General features: G+C 46.0%; 2 protein-coding genes across 2 annotated transcripts in view; one reads left to right on the forward strand and one right to left on the reverse strand.

Annotated features, from left to right (window-relative positions):
* Positions 1 to 3,143: 3,143 nt before the first annotated feature.
* LOC138606696 (methyltransferase-like protein 27) lies at positions 3,144 to 11,174 on the reverse strand. Its single transcript, XM_069679119.1, has 7 exons — positions 11,011 to 11,174; positions 9,111 to 9,166; positions 8,233 to 8,369; positions 7,380 to 7,508; positions 6,919 to 7,054; positions 4,593 to 4,685; positions 3,144 to 3,373 (listed from the first exon to the last, which is right to left on the reverse strand). The coding sequence occupies exons 1-7, from the start codon at positions 11,172 to 11,174 to the stop codon at positions 3,144 to 3,146; spliced, it is 945 nt and encodes a 314-aa protein (XP_069535220.1).
* Positions 11,175 to 13,095: 1,921 nt separating this feature from the next.
* Positions 13,096 to 19,060, forward strand: part of LOC138606723 (synaptotagmin-11-like) — a 12,478-nt gene continuing 6,513 nt past the window's right edge. Inside the window, exons 1-2 of the mRNA XM_069679152.1 lie at positions 13,096 to 13,348; positions 18,804 to 19,060. The exon at positions 18,804 to 19,060 is cut by the window's right edge and continues 678 nt beyond it. Coding sequence (XP_069535253.1) covers positions 13,315 to 13,348; positions 18,804 to 19,060 — 291 coding nt within the window. The 5' untranslated portion in view covers positions 13,096 to 13,314. The remainder of the gene's footprint in view (positions 13,349 to 18,803) is intronic.

Genomic DNA, 19,060 nt, shown 5'->3' on the forward strand with positions numbered 1-19,060 from the left:
CGGGTAAACCGGAAATGTCACTGAACGACCTGGTGAACGAATGTAATGAACGAATCGTTCAGCTGACCGAGATTCGAAGATCCGGGTCACTGAAGTGAACGAGAGTTGACATCTCTACCCGTTTCACTCGCGCTACTTCTCTCACCGCACGCGTCAGGGATGCATGGAGGAGGAGGGAGGGAGGGAGGGGAGCGTCAGAGGTCAGGCAGGGGGAAGAGGGTGGGACTTTGAAGGGAGGCGGAGTTGTTCTTGTTCAAATTTTAACTAAGTGCTGAGGGACATGCCAGAAAGGTAAGAATTGCTTTAAGAGAGTCTATTTTTAATTATTTTGAATGACCACAAACAGACGTCCCCGCTTGGTCATTGTGGAATGAGAGTCCCCTGTTGGTCGGGTTGGTAAGTGTGTGTGTGTGTGTGCGTGTGCGTGTGCGTGTGCATGCATGCATGCGTGTGTGTGTGCGTGTGTGTTTGTGTGTGTGTGTGTGTTTCAGTTAAGAGCAGCTTCTGCAGTGACAGAAACATGACCCCCTGATTCTCTCATCACTGTATTATTTATCACACTACAGGTACATCAAATATCGATGTAAAGCAAATACTGCCATCTGCTGGTCCCTTACTGGATCACATCAGTAATTGAAGCTTTGAGCAGCACACAACAAAGCGTGTACAATCATGTTTTTATCAGCTACGAAATATTTCAAAAATTTGTTCTATTTTAACTTTTAAAGACACAGAGACGATTTGACATGCTTTTATATCATCACGCCTCGATTACCGTAACAGCCTTTTTACCTGCCTGAGTCAAAGATCCATTGATCGACTTCAAACTGTACAGAACTCAGCTGGCAGGCTTTAACCAGAACCAAAAATACGACCACATCACTCCTGTTGTGGCATCTTTACACTGGCTCCCAGTATGTTTTAGAACTGATTTAAAGATCTTACTGATTACTTAGAAGTCTCTCCATGGCCTTTCTCCCAGCATCTCAGACCTTTTAGAACTGTACGAGCCGACACGTACGCTGAGATGCTCGGGCGCTCGGTGTGTACCAAATGCCAGACTGAAAACTAAGGGGGTCAGAGCGTTTGCTGTGAGGGCGCCGAAGCTCTGGAACGACCTGCCCGAGGAGGTCAGGTCAGCTGAATCAGTGATCTCTTTTAAGGCCCTTCTTAAGACGTACTTTTACGTGACTTTTAGTTTAATTTTAATAATTCATTTCAAGGAATTTTAAAGGAATCAGAGTTCTTTTGTTATTTAAATATCTGCCTTTGATTTTATGACCTGTTTGTTTTGCTTTGCTGCCTCTGTAAAACACTGTGTAACTTCGATTTTGAAAAGTGCTCTATACATAAAGGTTATTATTATTATAAAGTTGGACCTTTGCATGAACTTGTGTTGTTTCTGGATGTTTGACATGTTATATTTAAGGAATCATTTTGCGGCTTCATCAGACTCGGTTTGATGTTTTTTACCATCTATGAAGAAGATAAAACTGATCCAGTGAGCGTTTGTGAAGCCATGTCTGTCATACACCTGAAACACCTGACAGCACCGTGGGCTTCTGTTACCCATTCAACACTGCGATCCCTCCTTCATGCACAGCTTTGGGCGGACGTTCGATCTCTTATAACTGTCACACAACAGTTTCTACCACATGAATGCTCAGTCTAAAATGTGGAAAAAGTGAATCCTTGACTTCGTATTATTTACAGACACGAGGGCTCAAGTGGCCGTTTGCAGTAAAGCTGTCAAATCACGTGACAAGAGGGACTCGCCGTGTCCGAGGTAGGTGGTGGTGAGTCTGAGCGGTCGTTTCGTTTGTGTAGATATTATTTCAGTAGTCTAACACTGAATTTCACCAGTTCTAACGGGACATCGAGCCCATCGCTCTCCTGACAGGAAGAGGAGCGGAGCGAGCTTTAGTGCCTGGGTGTTTTGTCCAGGTGGAGAGACAGGACGTCAGGACGGGACACACAAGCACCTGTCAAACAAAGTATGTAGAAGGCAACACAAAGCTGATATCACCTGCCCAGGTATACACTGGTTCTCGTCACACTACAGCTCACTGTCTCTCCTGCGGCTGTTCCTGCTCTCTCTGATGGAACAGGCTCATAATTATCAGCCTGTGGTCCGTCGTCTGTTTTGATGCACAAATATAAGATTATATTTTATATTTCTGAATCATTTTCTTACACATTGATTCACTCGAGTCTACAGCCTGCAATTGCTCTTAAAGTGGTTGGACGCGTATGAGCCAATCACAGCTTCCCAAATCAGCGTAAACAGACGGAGCAGTGTCTCAGCCCTGCTACAGCAGGTAGGACGCCAAGCCCATTTTCATCTCCATCATGTTAAAGTCAATATGTGTGTTTAAAGTTTTGTTCTCTTTGGCGGCACCTGATGGCGATAAAAGGCGTCTCAGGTAACCAGACGTCCACGGTCGGCTCCGGTTGTAACTCCTGATTTTCCTGGCTGACGGTCGCTTTCCTTTTCAGACTGTTTGCTTCATCTGAGCGTCGAGTTTGTTTCTTCTTCTTTGGATTTTCACTTCTTGTTGAAGTTGTATCTGTAGTCATCCATCTTTTCTTTGTTTGTTCAGCCATAGTAGATTACTGTTTACTCGCAACACTTGCAGAGAGCGGAAAAGCAGCCGCTTAGCTCCGCCTACCCTCTCTGGCAGACCAACCACTGCTGGCTGATGGAAAACGCGTCACTAACTGGGCGCCGCCACAGACACCCAGCCCATAATAATACTATATACTGCAGATGAAAGGCTTTCATCAGTGGGCCACAGGCTCAGTCACCATGTGTTACCTCATTCAGAGAGAGAGAGAGACTTACAGACGTTTATTTACATGAACATCTTGTGTGTGTGTGTGATGTTACATTATCATACAGTCTCTGACCCTGGATGCTTCTGATGAAGAACAACAGTTAACCCTTTCACTCTCTGTTCTCTGCAGGTATTTTGTTTTAGATATGTTTGATAGGAAACACAACATAACCATGCAAAGTGTTTAAAAATCACTTTATTTAGTGAAATTATTTCTTGTTTCACATTTTCACAGCGTTTTTCTTAAAACTATCTCAACCTCTCCTGACCTCCTGACCTCCTGACCTCCGTACCTTGAACAAATTCTGTCTAATTAAGGGACTTCCTGTACAGGTACATGGTCCCAGCCAGGTACTGCTCATTCTCCTTTTCTTTGTAGATTTTGGAAATATCCATCATGTAATTGTTCATCTCTCCTGTCGCTACACGAGTCCACAGAGCCTCCTCCTCCATCAGCTGCAGCTCTCGCTCCATAGACGTCTTGTATTTGTCTCCAGGCTCAGACTTTGGGTCCACTCTCGACATGCAGACGTAGCCGCCTGGAGGAAAGGACAGGTGTAATTATCCACATCATCTCCTCTGAGAGACTCAAAGAGGTTATATTAGAGTTCAGTGAAGCTTACAATCCCTGTGGGTCGGATCCACGATATTATCAATGTGCTATCGGTGTCTGCGGATTATGGCTTGAACATGACACATCGACATAACGTCATAAAACACTTCTTCATTCTGCCTAAACGCTCCGTGATGTTACAGACAGACAAATATGGCAGGTTGGACACAGTCTCAGTTTAAGAACTTTTCTTATATTGCTCAGTGAATGTGCACATTTTAAAAAGCTCTGTTATGATCTTATTACCTGCCAAAAGGGGAGAGGACAGACATATGCAGACATATTTACTTTAAAATGCAACAAACAATGTGAACAAAAAACCTACAAAGTCCAAAAATACAGAGAAACAAAAGAAATCACGAGTAACAACAAGATGATCAAGTGAGCAGCTGAGCGAGCGGGAAACACACAAAGGCAGGAAGTGGATCAACACGGGAGACCAGGTGACAAAGCCAAACAGGAAATGATTGCAACAATGAAACACCGAAGAAACACAAACTTAGCAACAAGAACAGGATTAAATCAAATACCAAGCCATGACCGAGACAGAATGCATTACATGCTAACCTGACAGCACGACAGTAAGAGCAGGCACGATCTCCACGACAGGGGACTCTTGATCAGGTGGATAAAAACGTGCGCCTGACATATCAGCAAAAAGTCCAGTATGGTGCATCTCATCCCGGGGCGAATTAAATCAACCATCAATACAAAACATCCGATCAGATTAATGCCAGCGTCAGTGTTTACACCAGAAAGGAAATGCAGACATGATTTCAGACGGAGCAGTTATCACGTGTAACAGTTCATCATCTGCGTGTTTGACTCTTTGTTAAACACACATTTTCAGCACAGCAGACAGTGGAGCAAACAGCGGCTCCGCTGTGCAGGCCAGGACCCCTCTGTCGTTGTGAGGGTTCATTTGACCGACAAAACAAAGCCTGCGCTCAACACGAGCTCATCGTTCAACTGAAACAGAGCGCACAGACGAGATGTTGGGGACTGAACCTGCGCATAAAAACCTGTGTGCTTCTTCTCTTCCATCAACATCAAACAGGTACGTCAGTGGCACACATGAAGGGTAATCATTCATTCATTATTCTGCTCGGTTATACAACCTCCGTTCATGCTCAGGTGCGGCCTACCTGGTTTGGTGGCTTGCCAGAGCTCCCTGATGACGCTGACGGGAACATGCTCGTGACGTAAGGCCCCAACGATTAACACCACATCAAACACACCTGAAAGCAGAGAGGAGGAGGGGGAGGAGGCGTGAGGGTGCTCTGTCTGAAAGGCTGATCGAGTCCCAACAACACCAAACTCATGTGTTCACAATCCACCAGGTGGAGCTGTCCACCTGCTGGAGGTCAACACAGAAAGAAACTATGATGGACTAGTCTGACAGGAGGCGGACCCTAACCCTTGTCCCAGGATACTTCAGTCAAGAACAGGTGAACATTAGTGATGATTCTCTCCGTCGTGTCGTCCTGCATGAGAACCTTTGCTTCCTGCTTTCTCACAGTGTACACGCTTTGCTGCTTGCTCTCTGCATTGCTCACATTGTTTTGCTGATACCTAAAGTAACACAGACACAGCAAAGACATCTGTCCGACTGATTCACCACGACAAATACAGGAGGTTGCCGTACTCCAGGTGAAGATTTTTTTCACCTTCATGAGACTCCCCATAGCAACCAGTGTGTACGTTAGCTAAGTCTGGGGCTAACCAGAACACTGAAAATACCACTAATCATAGGACCAGAGGTCAACCTGGAGGTGTGTGGGACACAGCGATGTGACCTGCCGTACACAACTGCTGTCTGAGCTCAGTGTGAATGAGCAGCACTGTTATGAATGAGAAACAGGGACTAAAACCAACCTCACAAAAGAAATGTGACGTTAAGCGTGGCACACAGATGGAGGCCGAGGCGAACAGGGACGGAGAATCTGTGCCAGAGGTGAAGGAGAGAGATAAACAATCAAAGGATCGTCACATGCAGCTGAGTGCCATGGTCACTGATATGACTACACTGCTCTCCTGTCGAACCCCCCACGAGTCAAGCAAATGATTGTGCATGTGGGAGCAGCTGACGCCAGGAAACAGAACTCTTAAAACAAGATGTGTCTAAACTTTCTGAGACACTCGATCAGCTGCACATACAGTCATTCATCAGCGGGCCGCTCCCAACTACTGACAGAAGGATGAACACATTCAGCCGCCTGCTCTCACTGATGTACGTGGCTGTCGAATGCCTGTGAGTCTCAAGAATAAACTTCATTGATAACTTCAACCTGTCCTGGGAACGTGACGACCTCTTCAAAGGAAAGGGCGCCACCTAAACATGCATGGATCCTCGCTCTCGTCAGATCTCTAGTATCTATTCCCTCCCCTGCCTCACCTCTTAAATTCCCCAGCCACATGGAGGACTTGATGAAGTCTGGGATTAAAATGATCCACACCCGCAGCATTGCCAGGTCACGGGTATTGTTATCACCCTTACTTCAACTACCAACATCCCCCAGGCTAACGGGACCCCCAAAGCCCTCCAGGTGTCCTGTCCCTCCCTCCTCAACCCCCAAATTGGGCCACCGCCTCAGCCCACACCCAGACTATTGGCTTCTAAGTCCTTGAACAGTACCAGGGCATCTGCTATCAGTGTCTGCTGCTGCTACACCAAACCTGTCCCTGAGTGGCCTGAGGCCCGGGGTGAGAACATTCCTCACGAGTACAATAACTCCAGTTTCAAGGTAAAGATTAGATAAAGGGTGACCTCGTATCCTAGCCCCTGCTCCAACAAACCTAAAGCTAGCTGTGTTTAACATCAGGTCCCAGTGCAATAAGTCACGTCTAATCTCTGACTCTATGACCTCCTCCAAGCTTGACCTTGTGTCTCTAACAGAGGAGGGGGTGTCTGAGCCTTTTATGGGCACGGTTTCCTGTGGAAGAAGCTGGAGAACTGAAATGTTTTCCTGGTGTCCGGTACACCTCCTCATGCAGGCCTTGCTTCATCACATGGTTTCTGTGTTCTCTCTCACCTGTCTTTAACTCGTTCAGTGATCTACAGCTGTTGAAGAAAGATTCATTAATGAACCAAAATGCTTGTTATGGAAACCATCAATTTGAAACTTCCCAAGTATCTAATGTTAAGGTGACACAGCAGGTAACACACCGCACACTGGACTTCTATACTGTCTGTACACTGCACTAGTTTTAATGTTTATGCACTCACTAATATCCTGCACACCTGCACAGTTTTTAATCACACCTGTTGTACATATTTTGCATGATTAACATGTTTTTTATTCTTATTCTATTTAAGTCTGATGACTAAATACTCTGCCTGCCTTTTTACCTGACCACTCCGTGTTCAGTCGTGCATTTGAGACCTCGCCAGTCACTTCATTGGATGTGTCCGATGTGAGAGGTCAGAGTGTGTATGAAGTGTGTGTGTGTGTGTGTGTGTGTGTGGTGTACCAGTCTGTGCAGGCAGTGGTTGTGTTCCCAGTAAGGCCAGACTGAGGTACTGGTACAGGCCGGTCTTAGCAGCTAGTTCCAGCATGCCTTCACTGCCGTCCACTCCCACAAAGTGCCTGAAGCCCAGCTCAGACATCTGTACACACAAGAAGAGAGGAAGCGTGAACACTGACTCTGTGTCTGAGGAGAGCCAGACAGGTGAGTGAGAGGCAGCAGGGAACCACCTCACTGCAGGGAGCCAGACAGAAACATTTCAGGGATTATTTATAAAGGTACAAAGTCCAAACCAGGTAAGCTGACAATCAACAGGTGAGCAGGACAGCTCAGATAAGAGGTTCAGGAAGACTGACTGAGAGACTTAAACTGTACAATCAGATTTCTTCTAAACGTAAAACAATCGTTTAGTTCTGTCATCCAAAAATCCCTGATGTTTACTCTAAAGAAAGAAATGTTTTTCTCACCAGTTTGGCGACCAGTCCAGATCCACAGGCCACGTCCAGAACCCGAGCGTCCTCACGGCTCCCAGGGAAGTTTGCATTCAGGAAATCCACCACCAGTTGTGGAGCCCTGTAGTTAATCATCTCTGAGTCCTGTTCATGTAACATGATAAAGTTTTTACAGACGTGTTTTCATGTTGCATCATCTTTAAGAATCAGACAAACTGTGATCATTTCACTGCTTCACCTCTGATCAGCTAACGACCACCTGGAGCCAAAACCTGGAGGGACACGTGACGACATGTCACACATGGTCGCCCATTAGCTAATGACAGCTAACCTTTCTGTTAGCTAAGAGTTTACACCTTCCTGTTGTATCTTGTAACTTTATCAAACTGTAATGTTAGCTTGAAAATGGTTGAATGCTAACATCGTTAGCTAGGAATTACTTTTGAGGAGTAATGTTATGTTAGGAACGTTAGAACGCTAACATTAGCTGTTTTCTATTAGCAGCTAATGAGCTATTAAATATCAATGCTTGGATTTCAGCAAACGATCGATCGGTTAAAGACGGAGTGATGACGTTTGTCAGATTTCTTACGTTTAGGAGATTTGAGAAACAGAGTAGAGGAGCAGCCTAAAGTCTTATAATAACATTTTAAAGATGGCCGCCATGTGAATATGGTGAATTGTTGTCAGAGCTGTATCTGTGTTGATGATCAAAATGTGGCTTTAAGCAGATCATTACACACCCTCTAAACATGATGTGTACCGCTCAGAGAGACATCAGGGTGAGAGAGCTCGTGGCACTGAGCGGGGTTTATTAAGTCGTACACTTAAAGTCTCCATCAGATGTGATGAGATTTTGACCTCTGACCTGCTCGTAAGTCTGGGCCCAGCGGCCGTAGAAGTTCGTCGTCTGCTGTGAGTCGAAGCCGTCCCAGCACTGAAGGAAGGTCTTCACATCGTCCACATTCCTGCTGCCGCCTGACATGATGAGGGAGGACTTCCAACCTGCAGGACAGGAGGCACATGTTCCTAACATGACACACGCTGACAGGTAGAGGTTACTAAAGTTCAACTTCATTTGTACCTGAAGGTCACTGTTTATACTATTATACACATATGAAATCAAACTCAGCAGCTCCATCTCAATCTGTGTCCCTCTCTCTGGACAGAGCCAGACAGGAAGTGTTCAGGCCGCCTGTCACATGTTTTTATACGAGCAGAAGAGTGAGCGAAACAAACCAGCTGGAGGGAGCTCTCTTTCCTCACCTGGACGTCCTGTCACTGGAACTGCTGCACACGCTGTGGAGGACAGCAAAGGTGGAGGATCACACACACACACACACACACACACACACACACACACACACACACACACACACACAGTTCCTGTCACTGTCCCTCACTTAGCTTCCAGCCTGCCTTGAACCAGCTCTTTGTGCCTTTGCCTCACATCTGCCTCCTCCACGGCTGCACACACTGTACTCATGGCCGTTAGGGGGGATGGGCCTTTCCACCCAGGGCCCTAATGGGGGGAGGGCCCTCCATGGGCCTGAAGGGACCACAGAGTTTTTGTTCATAGTTTTCTCTTCTCTCTAAGTTATTACTGACATGATTCGGTGAAAACTGGCTGAATGTATAAACACAGAATCTTTGTCTCTGTAGAAAAAGCGTGGAGTCTCTCTCTGGGGCCCCTCACCCCTCCCTTGTCCGCTGAATGGTTCAGTCCACCCCCGCACTCACACTCACCTTGCAACCCAGGAAAAGGAATATCAGCAGTCAGGGCCTTGAGGTGTCGGGGGAGCCTGTGGAGAGAGTCAGGGTCTTTAAGTGTCTTGGTGTTTGATGGATGAAAAGTTGACGTTCAAAGAACATGTTTGTAAAATGTAAGTAAATTCATATCCTGAGGTGCAGATAGGAACATGATGCTGATGATAAGAACGGTTTGTGATGATGGATGCCGTGCATATGGTTCAGCAGCTCAGTCTACACTGGGTAAGTTAGATGTGGTTCTGTTCTGTGGCTGTTGGTGGAAACGGGAGGCTCCACTAAAGCTGCGGCGTGCAAAATTGGCTTTAAATTGGTGGTTTAGGTTAAATCTAAAAGTTTTGGGGCAGCTCTTCCATCAAGCTCGTTGCTGAGAGAATGTTGGGAGATGGAGGAGACTGGATTAAATGAAAGGGAAGTATCAGCCTCCGTATGCTGGCCACCTATTCCACACTGGCTGTGGCCGGAGCCGGATGTCGACTTGTCCATTAAAAAGTCAAAGGAGGGACGTAGTTGACGTAGTTGTGGAAATATTAATGCCCGTTTTTAAACTGGAGAGGGGGGGTTGTAGTGTGGGTTTCTTGTGGATGCCGACACATGTTGGGGTTGAGGGGAATGAGGTTGCAGATAGAGTTGCTAGGGCAAGTGTAGGAGGGGATAGGGTGGAGATGGAGGTGTCTTTTGGCAGACTGGAGTGTCGCAGCATCATCAGTGAAAGGCTGAATGGCAGCAGGAGTGGGGTTCAGACAACAGAGGGAGGAAACTGTACAACATTATTCCATCAGCTGGTGCTGGGAACAGAGTCAGTATCCCACAGAGAGATGACATCAAGATGACAAGACTGAGACTGGGACACTGTGGACTAGCCAGTGGCTTGGCACCAGTGGGGGAACACAGCGGTGGCTGCTGTGATCATTGTGGAGTCCCTCACATTGTGATACACTGTCCACTTTATGCAGGAGGAAGGAGGGAGCTATTCATTGCACTTACCAAAGAGAACAATACTAGGAGATGGAGTTCAGAGAGAAAGAGAGAGCCAATGCAGTAATATGCTTCCTGAAAACACTCCGGTCTATACCCCAGAATAAGGCCTAATTAAAGTGTCAGAGTGACTACCGTCTCCACACTGGTGGGAGGCAGCAATGCACACAACGTGCCGAGTCTGCCGGAAATAAAAGAAGAAGAAGAAGCAGAAGAAGAAGCACCAAAAGATGCTAAGGCAGGTCTGCCCCGGAGGAGACGACCAGAGAGAAAAACAGGGAAACGACTTGAACCGGTTTGTGTCCAAAGAAAGGGGAGCTGTTTCAGCTCATGTCAGCAGGGATCCAGCTTGGATCAGATTTACGGTTTATATAGTGACTGAGTATGACTTAGTGTGTTATCGAGGTAACTTCAGGGTTAACTCCGAGTTCTCAGTGCTACGAAGGACGAAGGTGGTTCACTGATTTTCTGGGTAGATCACCATGGTAACTGATGCTTAACACCTGACCTGCTTCGGAGCAGGTGATGTTGGAGATCCACCTGAACTGAACACCACCTACTGACCAATCAGGTCTCTTGATTCAGGAGCTCTGTGAGCAGATGGTGAGAGGGAGGAGGACTTAAAAAAATGCAGCCTTATGTGAGAGTATGAGAACAATTTGTGGTCGCCTGTGTGAGAATGAGTCCAGGTAAGAAGCAGATGAGTGGGTGGGTGTCTCTGCAGTGAGGGGAGCAGGTTCATCCCGACTGTCGTCTTCAGTCTGCCTCAGGGTCTTTATGTTACGCAGCTAAGGTGGAGGGGGTGGAAACATACAAACACCTGGGTGTTCACCTCAATAACAAATTGGACTGGTCACACAACACAGACGTCCTGTACAAGAAGGGCCAAAGTCGTCTGCACCTGCTGAGGAGACTGAGGTCCTTTGGGGTGTGCAGGACTCTGTAGTGGTGTTTGCAGTCTTTTATGCAGTGGTCTACTGGGGAGGAGGGAGCACAGAGAGGGACAGGAAGAGACTGACAGGTCAGGAGGGCCAGTTCTGTCCTGGACTGTCCTCTGGACTCCATCTCCAACCCCTCTCACCCCCTGCATGAGACTGTGGGGGCCTTAAGCAGCTCCTTCAGCAGCAGACTGAGACACAGTGTAATAACAGTGTAATAACTGTATAAAAACAGTGTAATAACAGTATAAGAAACAGTGTAATAACAGTATAAAAACAGTGTAATAACTGTATAAAAACAGTGTAATAACAGTATAAGAAACAGTGTAATAACAGTATAAAAACAGTGTAATAACAGTGTAATAACAGTGTAATAACAGTATAAAAACAGTGTAATAACAGTATAAAAAAAGTGTAATAACAGTAATAACAGTATAAAAACAGTGTAATAACAGTGTAATAATAGAATAAAAAAACAGTGTAATAACAGTGTAATAATAGAATAAAAAACAGTGTAATAACAGTAATAACAGTATAAAACAGTGTAATAACAGTGTAATAACAGTATAAAAAAAGTGTAATAACAGTAATAACAGTATAAAAACAGTGTAATAACAGTGTAATAATAGAATAAAAAACAGTGTAATAACAGTAATAACAGTGTAAAAACAGTATTATATATTATATTATAATTATATTACATCTGTGTTCCAAACCACACTACGTTAAATATAAACTGTAATATACCATACTGTATTTATTGCCACTTTCCTTAGACCTCATAGCATACTGTCTTATCAATTCCCTCTAAAAAGTTGCTGCTATTACCGATAACATGTCACTTTATCTTGTCATTTAGTCGTACTTATATAACAGCTGTATTTACTTACTCACTCATTTTTAGCAGGGTGCTCTACAGCTGCAAGAGTCTGTTTAGAAAGATGGCCGACATGACAGCGCCCCTAAAATGAACATCTCTACTGCCCCCTGCTGGCTGGCTGCAGCATAGGTCATAAAGCCTCAAATTTTGGCTTTACCGTTGTAAACAGAGGAGGTGAGACACGTCGTCCATCTTTAGATACAGTCAGTGGTTCAGATCCAACAGAGCTGAAGTAGAGTTTCTGTCCACTGATCTGCTGACTGCTGGCTAACTGACAGCTAACTGTTAGCATGCTGACAGGTTGGGTCAGTACAGGTGGTGCTTTGTTGATTTGTCCTTATATTTAATTGTGCTAATGCAGTGGAAACTTACAAGGGACAGAGACAGAGAGGAGTGAAGGTGTGCAGCTTCATAGAAGGTCAATGAGGAAGCAAAGGAGCAGTGAAGACAGAGATCAGACATCACAGTTATTCAAGTTATTAAACAATCGTTAAGATTTTAATTTAAAACCAGCTTCAATCTGAATTTAAATAACTAAATAATACACTTCCTGTTCAAATCGTTTCCTCTATCAGCTGCAGCAGTTTATGTACATACAAGTACAATTCCTGTTGATTACCTAACACTGTGGTGACGCAGAACAGGGGGCGGGGCCTCCACTCCCGCGAGGACCAGTCTACTGAAGAGGATGATGGAGTGATGTCTCACTCTGCTCGCCTTTTTAGGAAACCAAAGCTGGCGCGGTCTGATGTTTTCCTTATATTTGTAATCCAAGTACATCAGATAGCTTTTAATTCAAGGACAAATAAAAACCATGTTCAACTACAGTAAATGGATTATTCACCACAAAGACATTTGCGCAAGTGCAGAAAAACAATATGTAGACCATAAGGAAAGAACAAACGGACACATCATCGTCAAATACATGTGTATATATATATATGTATGTATGTATGTATGTTTGTATGTATTGAACTATCTTAGCAAAAAACAAAAAACCGATCCGATTAACTGGATCAGAAAGCTAGAAACAATAAGAAATTATCATCCTGACTTAATATGTTTTCTGTCCATCCTCTTAAATAGAGGATCTTTGTCCAGTCTCATCGCGAGCTCCTCCGCGCAGCCTCCCTGCATCCTCGCGCGAGCATCACTGTGCACCGAGCCGAGCAGCGAAGAGACAGCGACCCACCGAGCGGACGACGGCTCCGTCAGCGGACATATGCAGACTTTACCCCCCGGATCGACGGCTTGTTTTCGGTGATTTCCTGCTCGTCGCCTCTCTATGGATGTGAAGTAAACGCGGGCGGTCGTCAGTCGGTGTCTTCTCCATCTCTGTGCTCTTCTCCCCGCTCCGTCAGCACCGCATCCTGCCCTCATCCACAAAATGGCGGACATGATCGAGCTGGGACCCGCCTACGGTGAGAGCCAGGCCCGTTCTGCTTCATCTCATCGCTGTTTACCGTTAAAATAGCTCATCAAAAAGACTCGGTCTGCTTCTATGATGATTTTACATTGTTTCATAACCTATTTACCAGCTTTATTACACCTAAATGTCCTGTGTCATCCTGACGTGTTGTCTACACCCAGTGAATGAAGCGTTGTGATGCCCCCAGTTATTGTTTTATTTTATTCCGACCTTTCTCCGTTTAAATCCCAAAATAAGATGATTTTCTTTCTCTCAGATTTACACTCATGATCATTATTGATATTTGAATCTCTTTAACCGGGATTGTGTCACCGCAGAGAGGCCGGGATCGATGGATATCATGACATGTTAACCCCTTTTATTCCTGAAAATGAAGGTTAGTACAGAGTTCAGAGGGCGTGTTCAGTGTCACGTTATCGAAAAGCTGTGATGAATCTGAACCAGAAAAAATAACATCATCCAGATAGACGCGTCAAACAGGGCGGTCTCGTGCTCCTACGCACCGTCTACCTCGCTCTCGTGGGCCTCAGTATGCGTGCGCGTGCCACTCGGGCTGGGTAGGGGTGACGTCATGTCTGTATATTGATGGGAAGCTGTAAACACTCTGCACTGATCAAACAATAAATCGATTAATTATATAGTGGATTGATTATATATGATGAATCAATCATCCCCAACTCAAGCTGATAATGTTTTTATAGATCTGCCTGAAAAGGAAAACAGTCTCTGATCAATTTCATCCTACTGAATGAACCTGTCACACACACACACACACACACACACACACACACACACACACACACGTGCTGTCACATGATATAGAGATAACCTTATGTCGTGTGTAAACAGTTTATATCAGGGTCTCTGATCATTTGATATCCAATAATCTTGAGTCCTGTCGCATCGTTGGCTCTTAATCTGTGTTAAATTGATATTTTAAATGATACAGTGTTTAACGACGTCTCTGTGGACGTTGTTCACCTTTGTTAATACTGACGAGCTCGTTAAAGGAGACAACACAACAACATCCAGTCAATCAGGAAACAACAGAAAATAACACAAAGACCGCGAACCCTAAAATGTCCCAATCAATGGAATTAGATCATTTACATGTGGGTAAGATACAGTGAAGTAAAAAGACACGACATGTTGTAAGTGGTGTAGCAAATTGTAATAAATTAACAAAAGTTAAAATGTAAAATACATAGAATAAGTGTAAGAGCTACAGGTTGAGGTTAAAGGTCGAGTTTTGACTCTGTTTCATAAGCAGCACAAAGGTCAGAAGTCTCTCTTTGTTTAAACCCGTACCATCAGCAGCTTCATCAAGTACTCAGATATAAATATCATTAGTTACAGCTCTGCAGAGAAACCAGTGACTTACAGAAGGTTATTATACTAATATAATAAAATACAGGTTTGAACACTAAAATGTTCATAAAACACAATTAATAAAGGTGACAATAAATACGTATAAACATAAGATCTGTGTTGGAGTTTAATCTTTTTCTTTCTCAGATTTAAGATATTTTCTTAAACTAACATAAAAACTTTATTGATCTGCAGGAGGAAACACAGACAGAGCACAGAGGGAGGAACAGGAAACTAATGGCTGTAAAATATATTGATAAATAACAGCTCAGTCTGCAGATACACACTGTGTTTCTTCTTCCGTGAATCTGATGCAGCTCCAGCAGACAGTCAGATGCAGCTCCAGCAGCAGACAGTCAGATGCAGCTCCAGCAGACAGTCAGATGCAGCTCCAGCAGACAGTCAGATGCAGCTCCAGTAGACAGTCAGATGCAGCTCCAGCAGACAGTCAGATGCAGCTCCAGCAGACAGTCAGATGCAGCTCCAGCAGACAGTCAGATGCAGCTCCAGCAGCAGACAGTCAGATGCAGCAGACAGTCAGATGCAGCTCCAGCAGACAGTCAGATGCAGCTCCAGCAGACAGTCAGATGCAGCTCCAGCAGACAGTCAGATGCAGCTCCAGCAGACAGTCAGATGCAGCTCCAGTAGACAGTCAGATGCAGCTCCAGCAGACAGTCAGATGCAGCTCCAGCAGACAGTCAGATGCAGCTCCAGTAGACAGTCAGATGCAGCTCCAGCAGACAGTCAGATGCAGCTCCAGCAGACAGTCAGATGCAGCTCCAGCAGACAGTCAGATGCAGCTCCAGCAGCAGACAGTCAGATGCAGCAGACAGTCAGATGCAGCTCCAGCAGACAGTCAGATGCAGCAGACAGTCAGATGCAGCAGACAGTCAGATGCAGCAGACAGTCAGATGCAGCTCCAGCAGACAGTCAGATGCAGCTCCAGCAGACAGTCAGATGCAGCTCCAGCAGCAGACAGTCAGATGCAGCTCCAGCAGCAGACAGTCAGATGCAGCTCCAGCAGACAGTCAGATGCAGCAGACAGTCAGATGCAGCTCCAGCAGCAGACAGTCAGATGCAGCTCCAGCAGACAGTCAGATGCAGCAGACAGTCAGATGCAGCTCCAGCAGCAGACAGTCTGCACGTCAGCACTAAAGATGGATTATAATCATGTTAACTAAACGGTCAGTGTGACAGATGAATTCACAACATGTATCTATCTGTGGAGGCGTCAGTGAGGACAGAACAGCAGCTGTGGACGTGCGACAGCATCACAGCTCGTCACTGTACGACTGTGACGATCGCTCATTAATCATTATAAAGATGAATGATATTAATGATGTAAACCGTCACCTGCAGACAGACACAGCTTCATGTTAGAAACTGTCAGGTCAGGTTAGTATCTATCTGTATGTGTTGCTGTGTGCAGTGTGCAGGAGCAGAGTCTGAGCGTGGTTATTGTTGAGGTGACGGAGAGACTCAGTGATTCACCTGCAGAGACTACAACACACCTGTTCATGTTTGTCTCCCTGTCAGCCTGACCACTGATTCCAGACCTGCTGTCTTCCTGTAAGAACTGCCTGTATTCTCCAACCATTAAATCTCAGTGTATAACGGAGCCTCCTGCAGCTGACCGGTAAAATCCTCTTAGATACCTGAAGCTCAGGCTGCAGGCTGCAGGCTGCAGGCAGCCAGCTGCAGGCTGCAGGCTGCAGGCAGCCAGCTGCTAGAAAACAGAATGAACTGATTTATTCTCTGACTTCTCGATCACATTCAGAGTTTAATACACAGCTTGTCTACACTCTGCTTTAATCTCATTCAGTCTGTGGAGAAAGTTGTACAAACAGCTTTTGGTTTCGCCCATTCTACATTCCTACAACACCCAGCATGCATTGTGCCTCTGAAAGGAGCGGCCCAGCGAGAGACGCTGGAGTGAAATACTACCGCTTCTCTGCAGGCGACGGCTCAGAGCGGGACAGAATGCTAAATGGACTGTACTTATAAAGCGCTTCTCTAGTCTCTGCGACCACTCAAAGCTGCTTTTACACTACATGTCACATTCACACATTCACCCATGATGGCAGAGGCTGCTACGTAAAGTGCCCAACTGTCAATCAGTCATCACATTCCCATACCTGTTAGCTATGCCACCGGGAGCAATTCGGGGTTCAGTGTGTTGCCCAAGGACACTTCGACATGTAGACTGAGGGAGCTGGGGATCGAACCTCCGACCTTCCGATTGAAAGACGACCGACTCTACCACTGAGCCACAGCCGCCCCTGAATCTGAAACACGAGGAGAACGATCGGTGGATCGTCTGAAACATCTTCAGTCTGCAGTCGACATTTCCAACCTGACGATTCTGAACGAGACGTGACATCGGAGGCGGCGTCCGACATTGTGGAAGTGTAGTTTAGCGAGCTCGCTGGCCTCCTCTTTTTCCACCATAATGGCATTCGCTCCTCATCACAGCATGATGATAATAGCATGAGGTTGAAAATTGGCAAACTAGCCCTTTAAGAAATTGTGAAAAAAAATTCCAAAGTGACGACTGAGTGAGTTGTTTCAGAAGTGACTTCCTGTTGACTCTCACCCAGGATAGAAAGACAGGAAACTTTATGTGATACGTAGTGTTTCTGTCAGTTTGTCCTGAATGTAACTCAGCTCAGAGAGTGTGTGTGTGTGCGTGCGTGCGTGTGCGTGTGTGTGTGTGTGTGTGTGTGTTGCTAGGCAGCGAGCTCTTTCAGCTCTTTCCAAAACATGACATCAGCTGGAGTCTGCACGGACACTGACAACAACAGGAAGTGAAGCTGTTAGTTTGCTAGTTGGTTTGATGGACAGAATGGGAGGCATGCTAGTTTATGATCAGCCGCTCGCTCTTTAAGATGTGTGTGATCTTTGACCTCTCTTTTAAAACTGTTCTCAGGGTTTTAAAAAAGACAATTACAAAGTGTCCAAAGCGACGCACATCTGAGAGTTTATACAACACATGCAACGATCGAGACAGGAGGGGGCGGAGTCAGGAAGAGCCGACACACAGCCTCAGGTGCTGACAGTGAGCAGGGGGTCATCAACATCAACAAAGTCCATATAGTCATCATCATGAATGAAAGGTGAAAGGGACTCTGCGGACCGAAGGGACTGACCTTCCTTTGCTTCTAACAAGTGAATGCAGCGCTCAGCAGTCAGGTGACAGGCTTCTTGCAATTATCAAATACAGTTACAGCTCGGCTAAAACCAAGAGCTGGGTGATGCTGCACAAAACGTGATGCTCATTGTCTTAGTGTGTTACAGCACAGCTGAAGCTGTATGAAGCCAGGATGTGCATACTGTTTGTGCTGTACAGGTAGAACATGACCAGCTGAGTTATCTGTGTGAGGAGGCTGCAGGTGGAGCTGCAGCTGTCACAGAGACACAAGAAGACAGGCCAGTTCAACCTTAACTGCAAAAACACAGCCCATAATAACCCCTGAGCAGTGTGTGCGTGTGTGTGTGTGTGTGTGTGTGCGTGCCCCCCTCATGGGACAGATTAGATCAGGACAACAATGCTCCTCTGTACGCAGCGAACAAAGACCTCCACAGACTCCTCCTGCTGCTGCTTCACCCCGCCCTTCTCTCACAATCTACCCCCCACCTCCTCCTCCTCCTCCTCACACACACCTCAGGATCACCGACACGACACCACTCTGTTTTTAAAGGTGATGTCACTGTGTTAAAAGGATGATGTCATCCTCCCTGAGTCAGCACGGACCCTGACTCTTGTCTCTGAGTAGCCCCAGCAGCCTCAGCCAGTTGCATTGTGGGAGATTTCCCCTCTGCTGAACAGATTTAGATTCTGTCTAAAGAGAATCACTGTGGTGTATCATCGTCCTCCATGTTGGTATTACAGGCGAACTGTGAGTTACACAAACTGAGGTGTGACCTGAACGCAGCACGGTTACATGGTTATGACAGAAACAAGCAGTTTCACGTGTCACAAAGAATATGAGTCGTGTGTCACATAAACATGTCCGGTTGTTAAATCTCAGTGTGTTCCTGTTCTAACACCTCCCCCCCCCCCCCCCCCCTCTGTGTCTCAGCCATGTCCCCGGTCCTGGCGGGCTTCCTGGGGGCCGGTGTTCTGGTCCTGGTGGTGGTGGTTCTGGTTCTGCTCTGGTCTTTCTGTCAGCGCCGTTACCTGCGCATCTCTGGACGCTACAAGCTGCACGGCGACCGTTACTGTGATGCCGAAGACCCCCCCTACAAGTTCATCCACATGCTGAAGGGCATCAGCATTTACCCAGAATCCCTCAGCAGCAGCAAGAGGATCGTACGTGGCATCAGGCGTGCAGACCGC

The sequence above is a fragment of the Semicossyphus pulcher genome, unplaced genomic scaffold (genome assembly GCF_022749685.1).
Source record: "Semicossyphus pulcher isolate SPU_LCO1_2020_fin unplaced genomic scaffold, fSemPul1.0.p SCAF_30, whole genome shotgun sequence".
Lineage (NCBI taxonomy): Eukaryota > Metazoa > Chordata > Actinopteri > Labriformes > Labridae > Semicossyphus > Semicossyphus pulcher.

Excerpts from the sequence above, each read along its gene's own strand:
- LOC138606696 (XM_069679119.1), bottom strand. The coding sequence starts at position 11,174 with ATGGAGTCCAGAGGACAGTCCAGGACAGAACTGGCCCTCCTGACCTGT. Across the intron at positions 4,686-6,918 it reads ACCACTGCCTGCACAGACTG|GTGTGTTTGATGTGGTGTTA; the intron begins GTACACCACACA and ends CTCTGCTTTCAG. Across the intron at positions 3,374-4,592 it reads CTGGCAAGCCACCAAACCAG|GCGGCTACGTCTGCATGTCG; the intron begins GTAGGCCGCACC and ends CCTTTCCTCCAG.